General features: G+C 41.2%; 1 protein-coding gene across 1 annotated transcript in view; it reads left to right on the top strand.

The window, feature by feature from the left end:
* Window positions 1-26978, top strand: part of RhoGAP102A (Rho GTPase activating protein at 102A) — a 216876-nt gene that overhangs the window by 91516 nt on the left and 98382 nt on the right. The window contains exons 6-8 of the mRNA XM_080274052.1: window positions 3189-3428; window positions 11393-11543; window positions 16940-17083. Of these exons, the coding sequence (XP_080130178.1) occupies window positions 3189-3428; window positions 11393-11543; window positions 16940-17083 (535 nt within the window). The remainder of the gene's footprint in view (window positions 1-3188; window positions 3429-11392; window positions 11544-16939; window positions 17084-26978) is intronic.

Here is a 26978-nt window from a genome sequence, read left to right as displayed (position 1 = left end):
CAGAAATTTTTAATTAATTCATTACCTGGCATTAACCAGAATAGAACACTAGGGTTGTCCTGACCACGAGAAGGTTAATGGTGACAGTATTAACATTAGACTTGTATGACTCACTCTCATGTGAATAAAATCATCTGGCATTAACTGGAGTAGAGTACTTGAGTTGTCTTCACCATAAATGGGTTCAATTCTATATCCTTTCCTATGCCATGGGATCCCCAGAAAGCTTCAACCTGAAGTGAAAGCTTGTAATTCGTGAAGATACTGCATGGAAACGTTAATTCATACAGAAACCAAGTGAAATGTTTGATTATCATAGATGTTACCCCTTCCTCTTTCTTTTCTAAGCTTCTGCATCTTTTCCAGTCCAACACAGGATCCTTAGATAGCTGTAATCAAGAATAGAAGTGTATGCTGTAATTCATGTATAATATTAGATGGAAGTCTAAATTAATGCAGGTATCATGTGAGGTTTAATTTGTTTAAGTGCTATCCAGTTTTCAAAACCCCTGCTTCCTTTCCAGTCCATTTCAGGAACTCTGGAAGGTTCCTACTAAGAAGAGAAATGTATAAATCATTTACTGTAGATATTGAATGGAGGTATGAATCTGTAAAGATATCATGTCACTGTTCCTCTGAACTATCTGCATGCATTCCTCCATTTCTACGACGGGCGCGTAGCACCCGTCTAGCAGCAAACTCTCACCCCTTTTCTGTCCAACTCTCTAATGCAAGAGTTAACCGTTACTCCCAGTCCTTCATTTATGCAACAGGTCAACTCTGGAACTGTCTCCCTCTATCTGTATTTCCTGCTTCCTATGATCTCCAGTCTTTCAAACGCAGTGTGTCCAGGCATCTCGAAATGAATGGATCTTGAATTTGGCTCTCTCTTGTATTTTGTTTTTCTCTTGGAAGGAACAGTATTGCGGGCTCATTGCCTTTAGTTCCTTCTTCCTCACATTAAAAAAAAAAAAAAAAAAAATGTGGAGTGGTCCAGAAAAAAATGACACTTTTTAAAAACTTGTATTTCCCAGATTTTTTTTTTTTTTTTTTTTTTTTTTCCCCAGGTGGAGCATAGAGTGATGCTATAAGTTTAATCTGACAGCAAGATGGATGCTGAGAAAGAGTTTTCAGTTCAGCAGCAGACTAAAATCATTGACTGTACTTTGCAACAAAATCAGTTGTCTTTCAAAAACAATGGACTATTGATGCCTGTCCATTCTTTTGCACATCACACAGTTGTTTTTGTACACTCAGGGGGTGCTTGAATATGCTTATGTGGCTGTGGTGTGGTACAAAACCCCATGTTTTGCTTATTCACATGCCCGCTTAAGTGGAAATTTTCCTTGTCACTGAAGAGAAGCATGTCCAAGAGACCTGGATTGTTCTCAGTCCGTTCACTGATACTCTGGTAAAATTCATAGCATTCGTTCTTGTTGGCTTGGCTTTGAACCTGAAGAATCTGCACTTTGTATGGAAACAGTTTCAGGTCATTGTGAATGATTCTTATCAAAGAACTCCTGGAAATCCCCACTTCCTGTGACAGCTGTCTGGTATAGTTCCGTGGTGACCATTCCAGACGAATCCTAATGTATTGAACATGTGCTGGTATTCTGGCAGTCAAATCTGCACCGCTGTGGGTCTTGTCGTTAGCCACATTACCAGCATCTCTGAACTTCAGTATCAGGCTTTTGATAGTGTTGTGATGTGGGATTTTCCTCCCTGGAAAATCATGATGAAATTGCAACTGAGTGAGAGCAACTGATTTTGTTTCAAAGTATATTTCATTGATTTTGGTCCACTACTGAACTGAAAACTGTTTCTCAGCATCCATCAAGCTGTAAGATTAAACTTGTAGCATCACTCTATCTTCCTTCTGAAAAAGAAAAGAAACTGGTATTTTTTTCTGGAAAATACAAGTTTTTAAAAAGTGTCAGTTTTGGACCACCCTGTATTTTACTTGGCCCATGTTGGCTCCCTAGTTTCCCGTAAACGAAGTTTCACATAATCTTTGCTGTGTATAGCAGATTCTTTGCTATGCAATGATCACAGGATTTGCAACCTTTCTCTTAGACAGTGTGATGCGTCAACTGGAAGATAATGTATGTAGCTGTAAATTAATCTTTTAGCATAAAAGGATTAACTTGCTTTTCTTCTTGTTTTTCCTGCCTTAGTCTATGTTCCTACCTAATTACCTTCCATCCTACCATATCTCCATGCCTACCTTCCTGCCTGTCTACTTACCTCCCTTTCTACCAACATACCTTCCTCCCTGCCTACTTACTTCTCTACCTACCCCCTTGGCTATTTTCTTACCTATTTAAATGCCTATCTTCCCTGCTTACCTTCCTTCCTTGCTGCCTACCTGCCAACCTGCCTATCCAACTCCCTTCTTGCTTCGCTACATCTCTGCCTATGGTATATCCCTGCCAGCATCCCTCCCTCTCTACCTGCTTACTTTCCAACACATCTCTCTGTCTACCTGCCTCCCAACCTACATACTTTCTTACTTATCATTCCTCCCAAACTACTTCCCAGCCAACCTAACTACATACAGTAGCTTCCTACCCACTTACCTTCCTACCTTTTGTACCTCTTTACTTAACTCTCTCCTTACCTACCCACCTCCCTGACTATGCTCTGCCTACTTCTGTGTCTATCTCCATACCTACCATCCTATCCACCTGACTCCTTATCTGTCTCCTTGCCTACCTGCATATCTATCTACCTCTCTGTCTGTCTTCCTAGCGACCACTCTGTCTACCCCCCTACCTACTTTCCTGCCTACTTACCTCCTAATGGACTTCCTTAGCTACCTACCTGCCTCCTTGCCAATGTAACTGTCTGCTTCTCTGCCCACCTCACTTTTTTCCATCACCTGATTGGTTAGCATTACAGGCACATAATTAAAGTTGTTTGCAAAATGTCAGTTACTAATAGAGTTTTATCAGAATTGTTATGAGGCCATAAATCACTACATTTTAAATACCCTTTCCAATATAACCATTGTTATGCCTATACTCTCATAAATAAAGATGCTCTTAGTCATTGTGGATAGATGGAAAACTGCTCTCCCAGTTCAAGAATGCAAAGGTCCTCAACACATCTTTGTGAATTACAGTCTTAATTCATACAGGTTTTACCCTGTATCCATCTTTTCTCCTCTTCAATTCAGGCATCCTTTCCAGTCCACCACAGGGTCCCTAGAGAGCCTAAACCTGGAGCGGAAACGACCAAGCCTGGTAGTGGGTAGTGGAGGAGGTGACCTACTGGGTCTGCCCCCCCAGACCAGCCCAGACTTGCTGAGTGTGGAGCCTGGGCCACAGATCCCTGGCCTGGTCAGCACCTGTCTGCGGCACCTTGAGGGCAGCGGCATGCACACCCTCGGCATCTTCAGGGTGTCTTCATCAAAAAAACGCGTCAGACAAGTGAGGATGTGAAGTGTGTGTGTGTGTGTGTGTATTTACCTAATTATATTTATCTAATTGTGATATACAGGAAATGAGCTACGCTCGTGGGGTCCCGTCTCCGTTTCTCAGTAAGTCAAATTTAGCTTTAAACTCGTTTAAGTTTTTAGACTGGACGATCTCTTTGTCCAGGCTATTCCACAGGTTTATACATCTATAAGGAAAACTATATTTCTTGATATCCTTCAAGCAGCTTGGCTTCTTCAGTTTCATCCCGTGTCCTCTTGGTACTCTCTTATCCCATAAAAACAGATCTTCTTTGTCAGTTTTATCTACTCCCATCATGGTCCTGAACATTGCAATCATGTCGCCTCTCTTTCTTCTTTCTTCTAAGGAAGGCAACTCCAGCTTTTCCAACCTCTCTCTGTACGACATCTGCCAGACTGGGAATCATTTTGGTTGCTGTTCTTTGTATTCTCTCAATCTTGTTTATATCTTCCTTTGTGTGTGGGGACCACACTACTGCTGCATATTCTGACCTGGGGTGAATCATGGCCACTATCAATTTTTTCATCATCTCCTCATCTATATAATGAAAAGCTACTCTTGTATTAGTCAGGAGTTTATACGTCTCTCTATCTGTCTTGTTAATGTGTTTTTCAGGTGACAAACTGTCCTGGACCAGCACACCCAAATCTTTCTCTTCTCTCGCTTTTGTGACTGGTTCATTACCCATCAAATAATTCAATGATGGCCTCTTGGTACTTATACCCATTTCCAATATTTTACATTTCTTTGCATTGAATTTCATTTTCCATGTCTGGCTCCATTCGTGTATCCTATCCAGATCCTCCTGCAGCATTTTACAATCCTCCTCAACCTCTACCTTCCTCAAAATCTTTGCATCATCAGCAAACAGACTTGCATAACTGTTCACTCCATCTACCATATCATTTACGTAAATCAGGAACATTACTGGTGCCAACACCGAGCCCTGTGGGACTCCACTTGTTACTTCCCTCCATCCAGACATCTTATCCTTTATTACTGTCCTCATTAATCTGTCTCTCAAAAAGTCTCTCATGCATTCCAGGAGGTTCCCCTTCACTCCTCCTATATGCTCTAGTTTCCACATTAGTCTCTTATGGGGTACCTTGTCAAAGGCCTTCTCTAAATCTAAATATACACAATCCACCCAACAATCTCTTTCCTGTAGCACATCAATCGCTCTTGAGTAAAAACTCAACAAGTTGGAAACACATGACCTTCCACTTCTAAATCCAAACTGACTATCAGCCAAAATACTCATCTCTTCCAGATATTTTATCCATCTATCTTTCAGAATTCTTTTGCACAATTTTGCAACCATGCTGGTTAGGGACACTGGTCTGTAATTCAGGGGTTCTTCCTTGTTTCCTCCCTTATAAATTGATATCACATTTCCCCTCTTCCATTCTTGAGGCACTTTCCCCGCTTCCAGAGAACACACAATTAAACTGTGAATCTTATCCACCAGTTGTTCTCTGCATTCCTTCAGTACCCAATTAGAGATACCATCTGGTCCTGGGGCTTTCCTTACATCTTGAGTTTCTATTAATTTATACACTTCCTGTACTTCCACTTATATATCTTTTATCACTACATTTCTAGTCACTCCCTCCCCTTCCACAAACTCCTTTTCATTAATGAAAACTGACTGGAAACGTTTGTTCATTATTTCTGCTTGCATTGCTGCATCCTTATGGACCTCTCCTTCTACTTTCAGTTTGGTGATTCCTTCCTTTTGTTTCAGTTTGCCATTAACAAATCTGTAAAACAGTTTGAGTTCATCCTTACATTTGTCTATTATACCTTTTTCAAAATTCCTTTCTTCTTCTCTGCGTATTCTTGTGTATTCATTTCTAGTTCTTTTATATTCTTCCTTTGTTCTGTTGTTACCTCTTTTTCTCCAATTATTCCATGCCGTGTCTCTCTTTTTTTGCTATCATACACCTTCTATTAAACCACTCATTTTTCCTGTTTTCTTTCTCCTTTACTCTTGGCACAAATATTTCCACTCCCGAATTATAGAGGTCTAGAAAAATATCCGACTTCCTCTGTATCTTCTTGTTTCTCTGAATTTTCTCCAATCTGCATTTTCGAAAAATTTTCTCAATCCTGTAAAGTTTGTTTTCCCAAAGTTGTACCTTCCCTGCCTAGAAAGCTCGTCTCTTGGCTCCACGTTGCCTGTTATCATCTGGAACTCAATGACCACATGATCACTTTTTCCAATAGGGCACAGATATTTCAAGGATTCTATTACATCGGGTTCTTTGGTAAACAGTAAGTCTAGTCTTGCTGGTGTGTCCTCACCTCGAAACCATGTCTCTTCTTTGACCCATTGTGTCATCACATTGTTCATTGTTATATTTAATAATACAGTGCCCCACGAATCCTCGCCGCCTCCTGAGTCCCATCCTCCCAGTTCACCTCTTTACAATTGAAGTCACCCATTAAAATTATATTGTTGCTTTTCTCAATCATTTTCTGTAAATAACTTACCATGTCTGACAGCGTTTCCTGGTATTCATCATCACTCCATGCTCTTGTCTTAGGGGGAACATACACTACTGCCATATCTCCCTTGGTGTTCTCTCCAGTTACTAATTTCATATTTATCACTTCGGCCCTGCCATCTCCCATTTCCACGGTATCTACATTTATGTTGTTCTTCACTGCTATCATCACTCCTCCTCCCGTTTTTTCTTTTCAGTCTCATCTCCACAATTTGTATTTACCATCTCCCATATGAACATCAATATCTTCTCTTAACTTGGTCTGTACAAAACACATGTATCCTCAAAAAATCGTTGATTTTTAGCTTTGCCGATATTAAACCATCAACATTAGTATATGCCACCTTCCAGTTATTTTTGATGTTTTCTATACCCTCTTTTCTCCTTCTCTCTGCTGGTACCACTTCCTTAATTTCTGATCTATGACTCTCCAATACAACACTGTCTTCTCTTCCTCCGTTCTCTGTTCGTTTTTTACCTTTGCTTCCTTTACTAAGTCCTTTATTTTAGCTCTTTCTTCCTCATTTGCATCTCTCCTTATCCAAACATTTTTTAACCCTTCCTTGTCCGATAATTTCCATGTTCTACTGATAATTTCGTTAACTGTTGCCTGGGACTTGAACTTTACCTTCAGTGGCCTTGCCCCTCCTTCCTCGTACTTTCCTAACCTAAACACCTCTTCAGTCTCTTCTTGAGCTTCGTTGTTTTCCTCCATGACTATTGATATTATTTCTTTAACCTTACTCAGTTCTTCTCTTTCTCTTTCTGATCTTATTGTCATATGTTTTTCTTTAACTCCTGAGATTATTATACATTTTTTCTTATCTGCTACATCCCTAACTAAAGATTCTCTACTTCTTAGCACCCTAACCACTTCCCTCTCCACCTTTTCCTTGCTTTGTTGTTCTACAGTATAATCTCTCTCAAATTTACATCTCCCTCTTCCTGAATTTTCTTCCACCCCTTATGTTGCTCCTTGATTTCCTTAATGTGCTCGTCCTGTATTCTTGATTTGGATTCATACTCATCTAGTTTGCTTTTCATCCTGTCCATTTCCTCGTCCAACCTCTTATTCTCCCTCTTAAGCTGTTTTATTTCATTCGAGGCTGATTCATTGTTCACTTTTAATTCAGTAACTTCTCTTTCTTGTTCGTCACTGCGTGTACAAATTTTTTCCAGTGTATTCCGTAGACTTTTGATCTCGTTTTCCTGCTCTATGGTCCGTTCCTGTAACTCTTTAATTACTGCCTATACCTTTTTTATCTCCTGGACATTCCTCTCTGCTGTTTTCTCTGCACCTGCTATTCTTGTCAGGTTCAACTTAATACTTCCATTTCCCACATCCTCTTCACTGAAGCCCTCGAACTCTTTCTCACCGATTGTAAACAATGCACCGTCCGTTTCCACCATAATTCAACCATATGGAGACTCTGTGTGTGTGTGTGTGTGTGTGTGTGTGTGTGTGTTCTTTTTCTTACACGCTCTTGATGTGTTATGGTTGTGAAATATAAGCAATAAAGTAGGGAGGTTTGTTTATGCTAAATTGAGAATGTTGTGATGGATGTGCAAGGCATCACTGAGGAACATTACAGCATGTGCAGATGAGGAGTTTACATTTGGTGATGCTATGCAATGTAGATGGACCAGTTGCATCATCCATCTGGGAGCCAAACCTTCTCATATTTTCCTTCGTTGGGAAGGACCCTGGTGAGGCACTGTCTACCACAAAGGGGTTCCAGATCCCTACATGGTATACATGTACTGTACTGTACCTGTAGGAAGGATGGCCCAATAGAAGCAGTTGCTTACCTGTGATGAGCAGATCTGTCTGGCCAGGCAGCTTGGGGTTAAGCAACAACAACAGTAACAGCATGTGCAGATGAATGTTGGTGAGGCAATACATAAGTAGACTGAGGTAGCTTTGACATGGAGAAAATGTGTGATAGTAACTGGATAAAGCACTGCATAGACTTGAGTATGGAAGGGACAGTACCTGTAGGTGGACCAAGAAAACAAGGGTTAAGGTCCTTCAGAGGGATGAGGTAATTTTAAGGAAATTTGGGTAGAAAGCAGCAGGAGACATTGCAGCTTGGGAAGCAGCTGTCATATGAAATGGTCATATCAGTGCAAGAATGAAACACTACACTTTATAATGTATCTGTCTATATGTATTCTTATCACCTTATCCACCAGCAGCTTGCTTAGTGCCTCCAAGGAAGCCACTGCCAACCAATCACTGATATAGGCTAACATATCGACTCCCTGGTTGCTTGACTTCAAAAGGACTTGCCTGATCATTTTTATGAACACTCTGGGAGTGATGTTGATACTGAATGGCAGAATACGAAACCGATGTCTGACTCCCGTGTCATGAAAGCCAGAAACTTGCAGAAGCATTTGGAAGTGAAGATATTCCAATAGGCCTCAAGAGTTAAGTAAGACAATCCAGCTCCCCTGATGCAAATGCTATCGTTCCGTCTAGATTGTCACCATGCAAAATGGTCCTAGTTTGATGAAGGTGTTAAGGGCCAGAGGTCAAAGATAATTCTTGGAAGATCTGAATCCCATTTTGGTATGGGAAACAACTGGGAGAGAAATACAGGAAAAGACAACTTTTCCACAATGCCCATCTGAAGGTTGTCTTCCAGAGAGTGTTTGATGGTTGGTGTAATCTTACATTGGATTGATTGACAACAAAGAAGTGGACAGGACCTTTGTTTCTCTGTTAGCCCATGTTTGGCCACTGCTTAACCCCGAGATCCCTCCAGCCAAGCATGAAATTTGGTGTGGATGGAATGAACTGGAGTTGTACTGTAAGAATTCCTTCTTGAAGTTACTGGGCTTAGAGGTTGGATGAGAACCCTTTAAAGTGTATGGTGAGGATAGTTGGTGTCCTTAAGTCTGAGGACACTCTATCTATCTATCTATTGCCAGACGCCATAATCTCATAAGGGGTGGCCGTTTGGCTTTGAGTTATTTGTTTTACAGGGAGGGGCACTAACCCTCCACCAACCCACTTGTTGACATGTAGGGAGCACGTATGGTTTGGTTATATGGTTACCACCCAGCATTGTAAATGGTTTCTTGGCTTACAGGAAACCATTTGGCTTGTCACTCAATGTAAAGCCACCGTAAAGGAAAGAAAAGCAATAAGAAGAGACAGGAAAGATGCAAAAAATAGGATGAGAGGAGGACAGACACAGAAAAAGAATGATAAAGGCTAAGGAAGAAGTAGGCAGCACTACATCAAGTGAGTGGATGATAGTCGCCACCACCTAGGACACTCTGCTCTTTGGAAAAATGTTCTGAGGTTGCTTGGCAATTGACTGTTTTTTCTTTGAAGTCTGGATGTTGACAACTACCTTTGGAGAGGCTTTTGTAGAAGATGTATGCAAAGTCACCCCAATGAGGCCCTTGGAGTACAAGATAGCTTCTGTTAGAACTGAGTTGGCACTACAAGTGAATGCTGAACATCCAGTAGAGGTCCTTAACGGAAAGCGTGCTTTCATTGTTTTACGAGTTGCCATAGAGGCAGTGGACGAGAGATAGACTGCACATCCCGTAAGTATATGTGAGAGATTCATTAGGGCTGTGGGATTAAGCCCTAACAGGCAGGCAACGTTACGTAACGTCCGCGCGTGAGGAGGCGGGCTACGTTACGTAACGTCCAGCCATTTTCGGTCCTAATTTATTGGTAAAATTGGGTGATAAGGCATCTTCGTCACCTACTGTCCTGCCCTCTACTCTCCCAAGCATTGAAACAAGTAAAATAGAATATACATATATAAGTTGTAGTGTTTTAATTTTTCAAGTAAAATAGTATACCTGTATACATACATAGGTTTTATTGTTATAAGCATTCAGGTATAATAGAAAACACATACATAAAATTATGAAGACAATGAATAGTGTAAAGAATGCATAAATGATAAATATAATGTTCAGTGGTAAAGAAAAAACAAATGAGTGAATAGTTTGCTAGCCTCGCCCCAGGAGCACCCGGTGATAAGCTTCCAGCCCCCACTCCACTCTCAGTCCTCCCATGCCAACATAGTCCGTGTGTATATGCTACAGTAGTATGCAGCAAAAGGAAAACCTCCAAAGCCCCCAGACACTTAAATGCATACCACTGACCCAAAAGTTACACAGCCAAGAGAAGGTAGAAAACTAGGGGTAGCAGGAGGAAGCAAGGAAAACCATCGGAAGGCAAAGGAGAGAACAGAAAAGGAGCGCATGCTAGAGAAGACCACAAAAAGAGGAGAAAACAGCTAGTATATAGAAACAACTTCTACTTGTACCATGGAGATTTCGTAACTTCATAAAGATGAAGGGATGTCTGCCAGGGTAAACAGCAAGGAGCACAGGGAGAGGTTAAAAAAAAAAAAAATTCTTTCTGTCTGCCCATGGTGGTTCACATGACCAACACGCTTAGCAAGAATGGATATTAGTTGATGAACACAATGAAGACTGCTACACGCCACCTAGGAGAGTACTGTACAGTACACGGTACAAGTGTTTACAGGGTAATAGGTGGAGGACACATGGATGAAGTGCCATGTGGTTGATGTTTCTCACATCAGTTCTTGTTCTGCTGAGTGAGTCTTGCAACCCAAGGCCACAGGGTGGGCTTGGCATTAACTATTGCTACAAGGTGCTACATTCCAACAGGACTCCTAAATTATGTATATACCTGATAATTATATATAAGTCAGACTTGGTGGAAGGACTGAGAGTGACCCAAATTTGATTTTTTAATTTTTATTTTGAGGTCAGGGTCACAGGAAGGGTCAGCTCAGACACTTATGATCCAGTTTGAACCAAAACATGGTGAAAGAGGTCAGACAAGAATAAAGTCATTAGATTTTGAAAACAATCAGAAGTCAAAATCACAGGGCAAAATAAAATGCTTGGCTTATAACACTTGCAAGGCACAGATATAGTGAATGTGCCTTGTTGTATTTATGTGACCCTGATGATCTAATGGGCATATTCATTAGTTGAGGTGAAGATCAGATGCTCTGTACTGCACATAGATTTGAATCCTAAAGAGGTGGCTGAAACTTTTTCACTCATGTAATACCACCAGAGACATATATCAGTCCTGAATGGATTAGCCCTAGAATATATTAAGTACAGACAGTAACATTATTGCCAAGGTGGTGACGTGAAGGTGTGTGGCACATAAGAGGACTGTTGGGTGTATAGGAACAGGCTGTTAATCCTTTGACCCTTAAATGTTTTGAACTAGGGTAATCTACTTCTAAAACAGATGAAATAGAAGAATTTATGTAGCACAGAGGAAAATAAGGCTAATATGTTGATGGTGGTGATTGTTTTTAAGATAATGATGTTGGTGGCAACATTAAAAATAGTGATGATGTTAATGATTGTGATAATGTGCCCCCCCCCCTTTTTTTTATTTTTTTTCAGCTGCGAGAGGAATTTGATAGTGGGCGTGAAGTATGGCTGACTGAGGACCACTGCCCTCATGATGTGGCCACACTTCTTAAAGAGTTCTTCAGGGACCTACCTGAACCTCTGCTGACTCGTGACCTCTACCAGCCTTTCATCAAGACACAGAGTGAGGAAACAGAGAGAGTTGATTATAGTAATACATTTACATTTGCACATTATTATGTCTCACAGGATGTACCATAGTGTACGTAGTCTGGAAACGGCATACAATATGTGAGTGAATTTGAAAGTGAGAGGATACAGGGTAGGTTGGGTGGATGGGTATGGGAAATAACTGTGTGAGAAAGTGAGGTACAGAAGTTGTTATAGACAAAGATCTGGCCAAGGATCACAATGGTTGAATGAAGTATGTTTTTACTGTATTGTTTCATTTTGTTATTGTTTGTGGGGGCATTCACCATCCACTCACTCAATGTAATGCTGCTCTCTGGTGCCTGCCCTTTCTTCTCTTCCTCCCTTTTCTCCATCCTTCCTCATCTGTTTTTCTTTCCATCATTCTTTCCTCTCCCTTCTGTCTATGGGTGACTCAACACTGAGTGACAAACCAAATGGTTTCCTGAACACCAGGAAACCATTTACTGTGCTGGGTGGTAACCATATAACCAGATTATTGTGCCTAGTGATTTGTGGACAATGAAGGTGCTCCACTTGGATTGAGCCTGTGCAGGTTTATATCCAAAGGGTGGTTGGGGTTTATTGTTCACATTATGCCACTCATAGATGATTGAGGCTGGTCACTTTCATCTGAAATGTCAGGACTGACTTGCCTAGCCCCAGGCTCCTATGCTCCTCATGGGGCAGCATTGGGTTAGATGATAATAATGATGATGATGTTTCATTTCGTTTATAAAGCCTCCAACGTTCATGCGTAGCCCTTGGTCACCTAATGGGTGCTTAATCTTTGGCAGCCTCCCTATTCAGTCCTTTTTCCTTGAGGGAACACTCTGTGACCACGTCCCAGGTCTTTTTCGGTCTGCCTTTCACAGGCCTACCCCTTTTGTTCACACTTCTCACTTTCTGCTCCCAGTTGTCATCCTCCATCCTCCCCCCATGTCTCAAACCATCTCAGTTTTCCCCTCCTCATCACAACACCAATACATTCCAGTCCCATCTTTGCTCTCAGCTTTTCCATCATAAACCCAGCATTCCTAGGCCTAGCATTCAAGGACACACTGCACATCCACCTAATCATTGTAATTTTTGTACGTTTGAGCGTACAGATATCCTCTTCCTTTACTGCTCAGGACTCACTACCGTACAGCAGTAAACTTCTAACACATGCCACATACAAAGATCCCTTAGCACAGAGGGAGAGCCCTGCCAGTGTCAGGAGAGGCAACAGCTCCCTGAACTTCCTCCAACCACTCCTCTTTCTAACCACAAAGCTAGTTCCAGCCCCAACTCCAGCACATAACATGAATTCCAGGTAACAAACTCTTCCATATACAGTAGACCCTTGTTATCCGTGAGGGTTAGGTTCCAGAGACCCCCGCGCAAGGCAAATTCCACAAATAGTCAAGTCTATCTATCTGTCTATTGCCAGATGCCATAATCCCTTAAGGGGTGGCCATTTGACTTTCAGTTATTGGTTTTACAGGGAGGGGCACTAACCCTTCACCAACCCACTTGTTGACACATAGGGAGCACCCAGCATTGTAAATGGTTTCTTGGCTTACAGGAAACCACTTGGCTTTTCACTCAATGCAAAGCCACCTATAAAGGAAAGCAAAGCATAAGAAGTGACAGGAATGATGGGAGAAATAGGAAGAGAGGAGGGCAGGCACAGAAAAAGAATGATAAAGGCTAAGGAAGAAGTAGGCAGCACTACATCAAGTGAGTGGATGAGGGTCACCACCACCTACCACTAATACTCAAGTCATCATCACAAAATGGCATATTATTTCCACATAAGCTAAGCACATCCCTGAAAAAATTAAAACATACTTTTGAAATATTACAAATACATATTAACACTCACCTGTGTGTTCTCTTAATGATGACGATTGCTGTATGACGATGATGATTGCTGTATAGATGACGATGATTACTGTATGATGACGACGATGATTGTAGTGCAGTTCCTACAGTGCTAATGTGGTGAGGTGACGAGATGTGTGGCAGCACTGTAGGTAAGCTGTGAGTCTAGTCTGACCCTTTTCTCTGCCAATGATAACACCTTGCGCTCTCTCTTTGGCTAGAAGGTTTGCTTTTATCCTTTACTGTAGTTGTTTCTTGGGAGCTATTTTTCACTTACACAATGAAAGTACTGCAGAGTTGTAAAAACGAGAAGGGCGACAATGACATAACTACCGAACTGACTGGTGTTTACAGTAAGACTGGCGAAGTGGCAGGAATGCCCATGGGTGTGGGTATGCTAACTGTAGCAACAAAAGAAGTGCTTGTTGTGCGGCAATTTCAAATTAAGTTACAGTGTATTGTACAGTATTAAAATAAGTTTGATGTGTGGAAACTTAAATCCTCGGATGCAAATTCCGCGGATAAAAAGGATTTACTGTACTCAAGAGGCTCACCAGCAAGATCATTCCTTTCATGCCTGACAGTCTCTACATGCCCTCCCAAACACACCGCACACATATAATCAGCATTATTGTGCAGTCTACCTTAAATACCACTATATCTCTTATGCACCTACTTATCACAGGCATTGAACAAGAAGGAATTACTTCCCATGCTTTTGTGGCAAACTGCACAGTAACACCACCAACCCTAGATACCATCACCTTTGTTTTATCTGCATTTACACTCAATCCCTTGTGCCCCATGCCATTTCTCCACTTCCTAAATCTTTCCTTTGCCTCCATTTCATTCTCTGCAACCAACACCAAATACTCAGCATACAACATCACTTACAGGAGTCCATTTCTTGAGTCATGTGAGAGGGCTTGAAGTATTGTACCATGATAAGCAAAGAGGAGCTCAAGACAGACCCCTGATGCATACCAGTATTCATGGGAAACTCATCACTCAAATCTCCATTTACTCGCACATGGTTGTGAACTCTCACATGCATAGCCATAACCAGTTTAACCAGCCTCTCCCTTTTCCCAAGCTGTCTCACTGCCCACATCACCTCCCTAGGGACTCTGTCAGAAGCCTTCCCCAAATGAACAAAAACAAAGTATGGATCCCTTTTTTTTCCTATATATTATTCCTGAAGTTTTTGAACAATGAATATGACATCAGTGGTCCCTTTGCCTGGCAGAAGCCCAAACTGCATCTCACCAATATTCACTCTTTCTCTAGTCATGCCTTCTGGAACTCGCTCCATTACTTTCATTCATTTCATTTCATTTTGAAGGCTCCAACTTGCTTGCATGCATAGGCTTTGATCACCTAATGGCAGCCCTCCATGCTGCTCAATCTGTGGCAGCCTCCCTGTTCAGTCCGTTAACCCTGAGGTCACACTTATTGACCTCATCCCATGTCTTTTTTGGTCTACCCCTCACAACCCCACCCCCAATATTAATGCTTCTCACTTTCTGCATCCAATTATCATCCCCCATCCAATCCACATGCCCAAACCACCTCAATCTACCTCTCCTCATCACAACACCAATACACTCCAGTCCTATCCTACTTCTCAACTCTTCCATCTTAAACCCAGCCCCTCCAGGCCTTGCACGCAGGGATGCACTGCACATCCACCTAATCATTGTCATTTCTGTATGTTTGATCCTGCGAATATCCTCTTCCTTTACTGCCCAGGTCCCATTACCATACAGTATTACACTTCTAACACATACTGCATACAAAGATCACTTAGCACTTAGGGAGAGCCCTCTCATGTCAGGAGAGGCAGCAGCTCCCAGAACTTCTTCCAGACACTTTTCCCCTTAGTCATTATCTTCATGATCTTATCCAAAAGCTTTATTCGTCTATAGTTTCCTCTTTCCAGGGCATCATCTGTCCCTTTGTACACATTTACAGATACACTCTTCAACCAGTCATCTGGGACAACACATAATCGTATTTATCAAGTCATTGAATAAAACCGTTCCTTTATCTCCTGTTGCTCTCACCATTTCAGCAGTCAACCCAGACATACCTGCTGTCTTCCCCACCTGCATTCTGCCTATTGCCCTGCTCATAGAAGCAGTGCCAATCAAAGGCCAAGGGCCAGACACTGGATCTCCTGGCTCCAAGCCTTCCCTGTCCCACTCAAACTCCTCATTCAACAGTCGGTTGTAAAGCTCTCTCCAGGCGTCTTTAATATCCTCACTGTTCACCATTACCTTTCCATCATCATTCTTCACACACTGCTCACCTACAGTATGGTATCCCTATTTTCCCTTTTCATCTGATTTTCCACCTTAAATGTCATGTTCTTCCTGTCCACGCTATTTAGGTTATCAAGTAAAAGTCTCTGAGACTGCTTGAAAGAACTAATTCTTGTCTACTTTTTCATTAGAAATCAGTATTTGAGAGCTGTGCTCTTTGGAGCATCTGATTCCAATGTCCTACACTTTTGATTCAGATGCATTTGAGAGCTCAACCACACACTCATTTATGTTCTTTTTCCAAATTAATCCATTGCAACAGTCTTACTGTGCTTTGTAATTTTATTCATTTTCACAATCAGCTACATTTGAAAGCTGAACTACACTTTCTGATACATTCCCCATCTACAAATACATTGATGTACATTTAAAAGTCCACATGCACTCTGCCACAGATATCTGTAACTGAATTGTACACTTTGAGTATTGCCACCTTTTTTTTTTCTGTTTTCCCAGCTTAAATTTGAATTATTAACTTCATAAAGCCAAATAGTTCCTGACGTGGAAACCAGTTACTGCATTGGATGGTAACCATATAACCAACATATTGATGCCTGATGGTTTATTGGAATAAGGTACCCCAGCTGATTATGACATGTTGGTTAGAAAGTGAAAAAGACAATAAGAGATGATGTTCATTTACTAACTACTGTATTACATGTGGGTGGGAAACATGGACACAAAGTCAAGGGAAAAAGTAAATGATTCAAGCAATAGATATGAATTTTATAAGAGCAGCAGTTGATATGAGAGTCAGAGATGGAGAATATATAAAGGTACTGGAATGGAAGAGAAAGCAGAGATTATTCAGTGTGGCATAATGGAGTAGATAGAGGGAAACGCAGTAATGTAGTATGAATATGTGAACAAAATGCAGGATGATCAAATGATAAGAAGAGTGTGTGATAGTGTACAGTAACTGTGAGATAATTAATGGTGTTGCAAGAGCAGAATCTCCAGTTACAAAGGAACATAGGTAGAACAGTTTATTAGTGATAGTTGGCAAGGGACAATGTGTGACTGAGGAAGCAAGAGAGGTGTGTAATGATGAAGCATCTCAGGTACTTGTGTCATGGCCTTCTCTTGTGGAGGATTTCTGGAGGAAGTAAGGCATTATTGAAACAGATACTGTTGATGGAAATCGTAGAAGCTAGAAAGTTAAACGTCTTCACCAATGTTCTTTCTAATGCCTCATTTTTCACAGAGATCCGGAACCGTAAGCTTCAATTTGAGGCACTACAACATCTCATCCAGCTCATGCCCACGGCCAATAGGGACACGCTCTACTCTCTGCTCATCTTCCTTGCTAATGTGGCTGATAATGCTGAGGACCAGATTTCTCCTTCAGGTACAGTAGAAATAAAAAAAGAAAGGAGGTAGAGATAAAGGAGAAGAGTGGGATATGAATCAGAGGAGGACCCATTACCAATTTCCTCATCCTCCTGTAGCTTAAGAGCTCTGATGCTGCTTGCATGGCATATGGTGGGTGGTGGAGGCACCACATGGCTTACCTATGACAGTACAAAGAGAATGAGTTACCGGTGTCCCACTCCTGGCCCTATTACTTATCCCTTGTGCCATGCAAGGGTTATGTGGGTAGTATTCTTTTTAGTGAAGAAAAACCTCATGCTGTCAATTCAAGGTTCAGATTAACCAAACCAATTCTGGAGCACTTCTTAATAAAAGTAAACCCTACATGGAAACTGTAATAATTGGATGTCTTTTAGTAATACAGTACACCCTCACACAATGCGAGTTTATGGGCAGCAGAAACCTTCGTATGCTATGATTTCACATCATGTGAACCAAAGAACTTATGGGAAAATCGGTATGTGTTGGACGGCCCACCCAGGGCTTGGTTTTTGGGTCCCATTCCAGCCTACTCTACCTTGCCAGTACCGGTACTTTGTCTAATAGTACTTCTAGGTGGACCAACAAATAAAACAAGAAATAGAACACCACCTACCTTTATTTAAGTGACTTCTGGGCTAGTTAAGAAGGGAGGGGGGTGGGTATCCGGGGCTCAGGGCATCTACTCTTGCCTCACGGGGCGGGGCACCCTGTTGTCATTCCCACTGTAACTTCTGACTGGAGGTGCCATAAAGCCTTCAAAGTCAACAGCTGAGACCATGATGAACAGGTGGGTGCTGCTATGACGGCAGCTGTTGCCGAACTTGTACTTGTGGCTTGTGGTCTGTGTTACACGCTTGGTGGCAGTTAGGAAACGCTTATCCAGCGTCCATGCGACCTTGGACATTCGGTGGGAACGTGTACGGAAGTTTTGACACCACGAATGGGTTACAGTCATATTACTCGGGTGCTGGAGGTTCATTAGGAATGATCAGACCAGCACGCGACTTTGACCATTCAGTACAGGGGTGGACGGACATTTTAGCTCTGGTTGTGGGTTACGACCTATTTCCCGCTCACAGCTCGAGCCCAGCAGCCACAATACCAAATGTTTGAACATGTCAGCTGGCCGGCCAAAGTTCTTGGGGATTTTTACGTCCAGATAATAGCAAGTAAATTTGGACAATGGTTTAATAGAGCCAGGTCCAGTACAGTATCCAGATAATGAACAGGTCCGGATACTGCATGTCCGTATAAATGAGGGATTTCTGTACCTGTACGTACATTCATGACCAAGGCCTTCAAAAACACATAAACTTCATAACTGATGCTTATTGATGAATATACAGTAGGATGGTGAAAAAAGATGTAGGAGTACCTGTGCAGTGATTATTTGTTAATGATGTCACCAGCTAGCAATCAGCATGCCTCAGGAGCTGCCTTATCACATCTGAGAAGCAGGAGGAGGTTCATGGGAAGTAGGTGCTCTAGCCTTGTAATTCATCAGTATTTCTTGTCTCTTCTGAGTGAATTTTATTATCTGAGATCATAGGGATGACATAGGAAGGGTATGAGCTCTCAGGGAATTACTTTCCTGTGGTTTACAATTAGAGGACTTTTACTCATTAACCTGCCATTTGCATAATTTCAGATGCATTATGCATTTATGAGTACCGTACAGTAAGCCCTCGATATACCAAGCCTTCTTTTAATGAATTTTAGTTTTATCAACCATGTTTAGCTGGCCGAATGTTATGTTCATTTGATGAATTTTGTTCGGTAAAGGAATGGACATGCAGGAACACAGACCAGCGTGGAGTCCACACACACACACACACACAGACACACACACACACACACACACACACACACACACACACACACACACACACACACACACACACACACACACACACACACACACACACACACACACACACACACACACACACGATATTATAGAACAACAAAGCAAGGAAAAGGTGGAGAAGGAAGTGGTTAGGGTACTAAGAAGTAGAGAATCTTTGGTCAGGAATGTAGCAGACAAGAAAAAATGCGTGATAATATCAGGAGTAAAAGAAAAACATATAACAGTGAGATCAGAAAAGGAAAGAGAAGAATTGAGTAAGGCTAAAGAGATAGTATCAGTGGTTATGGAGGGTAACAACAAAGCTCAGGAAGAGATTGAAGAAGTGTTTAGGCTAGGAAAGTATGAGGAAGGAGGGGTGAGGCCACTTAAAGTTTAAGTCTCAGGTAATGGTAAATGAAATCATCTGCAGAACATGAAAATTATCAGACAAAGAGGGGTTCAAGAATGTTTGGAAAAGGAGAGATGCAAATGAGGAAGAAAGAGCTAAAATAAAGGAGCTTGTAAAGGAAGCAAAGGGAAAAAAATGAACAGAGAATGGAAGAAGAGGAGACAGTGTTCTGTTGGAAAGTTGTGGATCAGAAATTGAGGAAGTGGTACTGATGGAGAGAGAGAGAGAAGAGGGAATAAAAAACAACGAAAATTTGAAAATGGCATATACTAATGTTGATGATTTATAATTGGCACGGTTAGAAATCAGCGATTTCTTGAGGGCACATGAAGCAGATATTATATGCTTTGTAGAGACCAAGTTAAGAGAGGACAACGAAAATTTGAAAGTGGCATATACCAATGTTGATGGTTTATAATCGGCAAGGTTAGAAATCAACGATTTCTTGAGGGTACATGAAGCAGATATGATGTGCTTTGTGGAGACCAAGTTAAGAGAGGATATTGAAATTCATATGAGAGATGGTTAATACAAACTGTGGAGAAGAGACAGAAAAGAAAAAGTGGGAGGAGGAGTAATGATAGCAGTGATGAACAACATAAATGTGGATAATGTGGAACTGGGAGAGGATAGGGCTGAAGTGATAAATATGAAATTAGAAACTAGAGAGAATGGCAAGAGAGACCTTGCAGTAGTATATGTTCCCCCTTAGACAAGGGCATGGAATGACAATGAATACCGGGAGATGTTGTCAGACATTGTTAGATATCTACAGAAAGTGATTGGGAAAAGCAACAATATAATTCTAGTGGGTGATTTTAATTGTAAAGAGGTGAACTGGGAGGTATGGGACTCAGGAGGCAGTGAAGATTCATGGGGCAGTATATTGTTAAATATAGCAATAAATAATACTGTATAATGACCCGGTGGGTCAAAGAAGAGACAAGATTTAGAGGCGATGACACACCAGCAAGACTAGATTTACTGCTAACCAAAGAACCTGACATAATTGAATCTTTGAAATATCTTTGTCTTATAGGAAAAACTGATCATGTGATCATTGAGTTCCAGATGATAAAAAGGAACGCAGTGCCAAGAGATGAGCTTTATAGGCAGAGAAGATACAGTACAACTTTGAGAAAGCGAACTTTACAGGATTGAGGAAATTTTGGGGAAAATGCAGATTGGAGAAACTTAAGAGAAACAAGAGAGATGCAGAGGAAGTGGGATATCTTTCTAGACCTATATAATTCGGGAGTGGAAAAACATGTGCCAAGAGTAAATGGGAAAGAAAACAGGAAAAAGGTTTGGTTTAACAGAAGGTGTATGATAGCAAAAAATGAGAGGGACATGGCATGGAACAACTGGAGAAAGGGAGGTAATATTGGAACAAAGGAAGAATATAGAAGAACTAGAAATGAACATACAAGAATATGTAGAGAGGAAGAAAGGAACTTTGAAAAAGGTATACTTGACAAATGTAAGGAAGAACCCAAATTGTGTTATAAATTTGTTAATGGTAAAAGGTCTTTAAAGATGCGGCAATGCAAGCTGAAATAATAAACAAATTTTTCCAATCAGTTCTCACTAAAGAAAGCGATTTTGTGGAGGGGGAGGGAGTGACTAGAAATGTAGTGATAAAAGATATGTATATATAATTAGTGGAAGTGCAGGAAGTGTATAAATTACTGGAAACTCAGGCTGTAAGGAAAGCTCCAGGACAAGATGGAATCTCTAGTTGGGTAGTGAAGGAATGCAGAGAACACCTGGTGGATAAGATACATGATTTAATTGTTTGTTCTCTGGAAGAAGGGACAGTGCCTAGGGAATGGAAGAGGGCCAATGTAGTACCAGTTTATAAGGGAGGAAACAAGAATTCCAAAATTATAGATCAATGTCCCTTACCAGCATGGTCTCAAAATTGTGCAAGAGAATCCTTAAAGACAAATGGATAAAATATCGGAAGAGATGAACATTTTGGCTGACTGAAAGTCAGTTTGGATTCAGAAATGGAAGGTCATGTGTTTCCAACTTGTTGAGCTTTTACTCAAGAGCAATTGATGTGCTACAGGAGAGAGACAGTTGGGTGGATTCTATGTATTTAGATTTGGAGAAAGCCTTTGAGAAGGTACCTCAAGCGATTAATGTGGAAATTAGAGCACATAAGAGGACTGAAGGGAAACCTCCTGGAGTGGATGAGAGACTTCTTGAGAAACAGACAAATGAGGACAAAAATAAAGACAGGATGTCTGGATGGAGGGAAGTAACAGTTGTAGTCCCACAGGGCACGGTGTTAGCGCCAGTAATGTTCCTGATTTACATAAACGATATGGTACATGGAATTAACAGTTATGCAAGTCTGTTTGCTGATGATGCAAAGATCTTGAGGAGAGTAGAAGTTAAGGAAGACTGTCAAATGCTGCAGGAGTACCTGGATAGGATTCATGATTGGAGCCGGATGTGAGAAATGAAATTCAACGCAAAAAAATGTAAAATATTGGAAATGGGTAACAGTACCAAGAGGCCATCACTGAATTATTTGATCGGTAATGAACCAATCATGAAAGTGAGAGGAGAGAAAGATTTGGGAGTGCTGGTCCAGGATAGTTTGTCACCTGAAAAACACATTAACAAGACAGTTAGAGAGACGTATAATCACTTGACAAACATAAGAGTAGCATTTCAGTACATAGATTAGGAGATGATGAAAAAATTGAGAGTGGCCCTGATCCGCCCAAGGTTGGAATATGCAGCAGTAGTGTGGTTACCACACAAAAAGAAAGATATAAACAAGATCGAGAGAATACAAAGAACAGCAGCCAAGATGTTCCCTAGCCTGGCAGATCCATCGTACGGAAAGAGGCTGGAAAAGCTGGATCTGCCTTCCTTAGAGGAAAGGAAAGAGAGGGGCGACATGATTGCAGTGTTCAGGACCATGATGGGGTAGATAAAATTAACAAAAAAGATCTGTTTGTATGGGATGGGAGAGTAACAAGAGGACACAGAATGAAACTGAAAAAGACAAGTTGCTTGAAGGATATCAAGAAATATGGTTTTCCATATAGATGCATAGACCTGTGGAATAGCCTGGACGAAGAGATTGTCCAATGTAAAAACGTAAATGAGTTCAAAGCAAAATTTGACTTACTGAGAAACAGAGACGGGACCCCACAAGTGTAGCTCATTTCGTGTATATCACAACTGGGTAAATATACACACACACACACACTGTCATACAGTGAGAGGCTGGAAAAGCTGGATTTGCCTTCCTTAGAAGAAAGAAGAAAGAGAGGCAACATGATTTCAGTGTTCAGGACCATGATGGGAGTAGATAAAACTGACAAAGAAGATCTGTTTTTATGGGATAAGAGAGTAACAAGAGGACACGGGATGAAACTGAAGAAGCCAAGCAGCTTGAAGGATATCAAGAAATATAGTTTTCCTTATAGATGTATAGACCTGTGGAATAGCCTGGACAAAGAGATCGTCCAGTCTAAAAACTTAAACGAGTTTAAAGCTAAATTTGACTTATTGAGAAACGGAGATGGAACCCCACAAGTGTAGCTCATTTCCTGTATATCACAATTAGGTAAATACACACACACACACACACACACACACACACACCGCTCGCTGGTGCAGTGGTAACGTTCTCGCTTGCCAACTGGTGGACGGGAGTTCGCGCCTCGCTCAGGTTGCGAAAAGTTTCACTGACGAAGTGGGTGGTTACTGTCCCCCTTGAGCAAGAGGACGGGTGTGTGCGTGTGTGAAGGTCACAGCCTTGCCCTTAGATCGGACTATATGAGCTCTCAGCTCCCTTCCGGGAGGGTAAAAGCTGATAATCACGACCATCAAGTGATCCTGACCGACCCGGTGAATTACACACACACACACACACACACACACACACACACACACACACAATTCATAAATTTAAGATTTTTTTTTTTATACGAGGAATAAGGAACCAAAGGCTAAGCCCGCAAAACAATTCCATTCAAGAAAAAAGCAAAAACAATACAAAAGAGAGCCAAATTCAAGATTCGTTCATTTCGAAACTCTTGCATTAGAGAGTTGGACAGAAAAGGGATGCGAGTTTGTTGCTAGACATGTGCTACGCACCCAGCATAGAGGTGGAGGAATGCAAGCAGACAGTTCAGAGGAGCAGTGACCTTTGATGTAGCGATGGAAAAGAGATAAAGAGGCAACAGTACGGCGAAGAGACAGAGATTAAAAGGAACCAGCAAGAGGAGGAGAGTAAATGAGACGAAAAGCCTTTGACTCTACCCTATTGAGAAGAGCTGTATGTGGGGAGCCTCCCCACACATGAGAGTTGTACTCTAAACAGAAGCAAATAAAACCCGTGTATAAAGTCAACAACTGTGCAGGGGTAAAGAAGGCACAGAGTTGGCTTAGCACACACAGTCTCTTGGAAGCTGATTTTACAAGAGATGCAATGTAATCTTTCCAAGATAAGTCCTGAGTGAATGAAACCCCTAGCATCTTCAGGGATGATGCAGGATTGAGCTGGGTATTATTAAACATTAGTGGGTACTCCTGTGGAAGATTTTGACAGGTTGATAGGTGTAAAAACTGAGTCTTTGATGCATTAAAAACAACAAAATTATTTTTACCTCGGTCAGAGATATGAGCCAAGTCAGACATTAGGTGTGCCATAGCCTCATCTCTTATTTGTCGAAGTAACTGCTGAGGTGGACTTTGCGGAAACCAAATGGAAAGGTGAAGGGTGGAATCATCAGTGTATGAGTGTATAGGGTTAGATGTACAGCTTAGATGATTGTTGATGAATAAAAGGAAGAGAGTTGGTGATAGGACAGCGCCCTGAGGAACACCACTGTTGATAGATCTAGGAGAAGAACGATGTCCATCTACAACAGCAGCTATAGAACGACCAGAAAGGAAGTTGCAGATGAAGGCACATATAGGATGATAGAAACTGTAAGAAGGCAGTTTGGAAATTAAAGATTTATGCCAGATTCGATCGAAAGCCTTTGAGATGTCAAATGCAGTGGCAAAGCTTTTGCCAAGGTCCCGAAAGGAGGATGACAAGGAGTCTGAAAGGTAGGTGAGAAGATCACCAGTGGAGCATCCCTGATGGAACCCATACTGACATTCAGAATGAAGGTTGTGATAGGAAAGATGCTTTAAATTTTTCTGTTAAGAATAGACTCGAAAACTTTTGAGACAGGATGTTAAAGCAATTAGATGATAGTTAGAGGGTTGGTTCAATACACAGGACAGTATGAGCTTGACTCATCCCTGTAAAGATACAATTAGGTAAGAACACACACACACACACACACACACACACACACACACACACACACACACACACACACACACACACACACACACACACACACACACACACACATATATAAACTCTTGACTAACATAAGAGTAGCATTTCATTATATGGATGAGGAGATGATGAAAAAATTGATAGTGACCATGATCCGCCCCAGGTTAGAAAATGCAGCAGTAGTGTGGTCCCTGCACAAAAAGATAGATATAAACAAGATTGAGAGAATACAAAGAACAGCAACCAAGATGGTCCCCAGCCTGGCAGATCTATCATACAGAGAGAGGCTGGAAAAGCTGGATTTGCCTCCCTTAGAGGAAAGGAGAGAAAGGGGTGACATGATTTCAGTGTTCAGGGCCTTGATGGGAGTAAATAAAATTGAGAGAGAAGATCTGTTTGTATGGGTACGAGAGTAACAAGAGGACACGGAATGAAACTGAAGAAGCCAAGCTGCTTGAAGGATATCAAGAAATATAGTTTTCCTTATAGATGCATAGACCTGTGGAATAGCCTGGACATAGAGATTGTCCAGTCTAAAAACTTTAACGAGTTTAAAGCAAAATTTGACTTGTTGAGAAACAGAGACGGGGCCCCATGAGCATAGCTCATTTCCTGTATATCACAACTAGGTAAATACACACCTCCGCATCCCACAGAATGCCGCATCAGTCTGTGGGTGACCAGCATCATGAGAGGAGCCATAAACAGAGCATTTATTGAGGAAAAGAGTCATTTAGACCAAGTTGGATGTTACTGTGTACGACTGTACTGCTGAACAACACACTATATTTAACGATCTTTGTTCAGTAAAAGCCACGATGCCTGGGAAATTACTGAACCGAATGGTGTTCAGCTTTAACGAACTATCCGCTTTAACGTCACGGGTCTGGTGCCAATTAGTTCGTTGTATTGAGGGTGTATTGTATCACTTTAACATGCTCCATAGAGTTCCTTGCAGATCTGTCTTTTACTAATGTAACCATCCTTATGTGAAGTGCTCCATATGGAGTCTGGGAGAGAACAGTTGTTTTGGGGTGTGTGTTTAGCAGTAATGAAGCACTTGTTGCTGCTGCACAAAATAAAACCCTCCAGAACCATGAACCAGGTTTTTTGGTGGTTCTGGATCAGGGCTCAACTCCTCTAAAATATACACTTCTGTTTCTGGGTTTGCATTCGGGATAGGTTCCACTTTCTGATTCTTTCTCCTTCCTAGGGAGAGAAAGAAGAAGTAAGAAAAAGGAGGGAAGATGGGATTTAAACAAAGAAGGAGGCAGTGGAGAGGAAAAGTTAGGGGGAGATGGAGAAAGAAAATGAGTGAGAGATGAAGATAAAAAAAAGGGAGTGTAAAAATTGAGATAAGAAGGAGGAGGATATGTTAATGGAAAAGAAGAACATATTCTGAGTGTGTCATAAAGTTAGCTAAAAGGAGCAGGAGTAGGGAGCAGAAAACGTCATCTCTTTGTACTTTCATGAGAATTTAGCGTGCCAACCATCCATCACACACTGCAAGCAGCTTCTTATCTCTGGCAACCCAGAATAAGATTGGGATTGTACAGTAGATGCTCAATTTAATGAACAAATTCAGCCAACCCCCATTCTGTTATCTCGAATTTTCCGCTAAATCGGGTTCCATAACCAAGGCTCAGTGTAAAGGAAAATTTTCTGGTATTTTGAGCTATTTTCCACTAAATCCTTGAAACTATCCCAAACCTAGCAAACTATGCTAACTCTCAGTGCTACACACATCAGTCTGAACCCATAATTAATACCCCCAGAAAGGCATTATTGTGTATGAAATTTCCTTAACAGAATTATGCTCGATTTAACAGAAATTTTCTGTTAAATAGGGCAAAAATACCGGGAAAAAATAATTCCATTATCTCGGGCTTCCACCACATTGGAATTTGTTAAATTGAGCATCTACTGTACCTAGTGTCATTTTCTCTGATTCATGCCCCCAAAGGAATCAAACAGCCTCATCCAGGTTATCTCCATCCCATGTTAATGTAGACATAGCAGTAGGTTTAGAATGATCATAATAATGGTTTACTATCTCTTGTGTGTTATCATGTTTTAACTTTCTTCTTATTGAAGTGCTATATAATAACGAATATTGGTTGCTGGTGGTTTGCACATTTGAGGTGAAGTGGGTGAGGCATCCCAGTAGGAATACAAGTATCCAGTATACAGTAAGTATACCTTGTGACCACTGAACATTTCGAAGACATTGTTTATGTTGTGCATGATTGTATGGAATTAGGTTTTCTGGTTAGATGAAGTAGATTTGGCAGTTGTTAGATTAAAAAAGCAAA

The sequence above is a fragment of the Coenobita brevimanus genome, chromosome 57 (genome assembly GCF_032717465.1).
Source record: "Coenobita brevimanus isolate Jiangsu-jjx chromosome 57, ASM3271746v2, whole genome shotgun sequence".
Lineage (NCBI taxonomy): Eukaryota > Metazoa > Arthropoda > Malacostraca > Decapoda > Coenobitidae > Coenobita > Coenobita brevimanus.
This window is presented reverse-complemented; position numbering and strand designations above follow the sequence as displayed.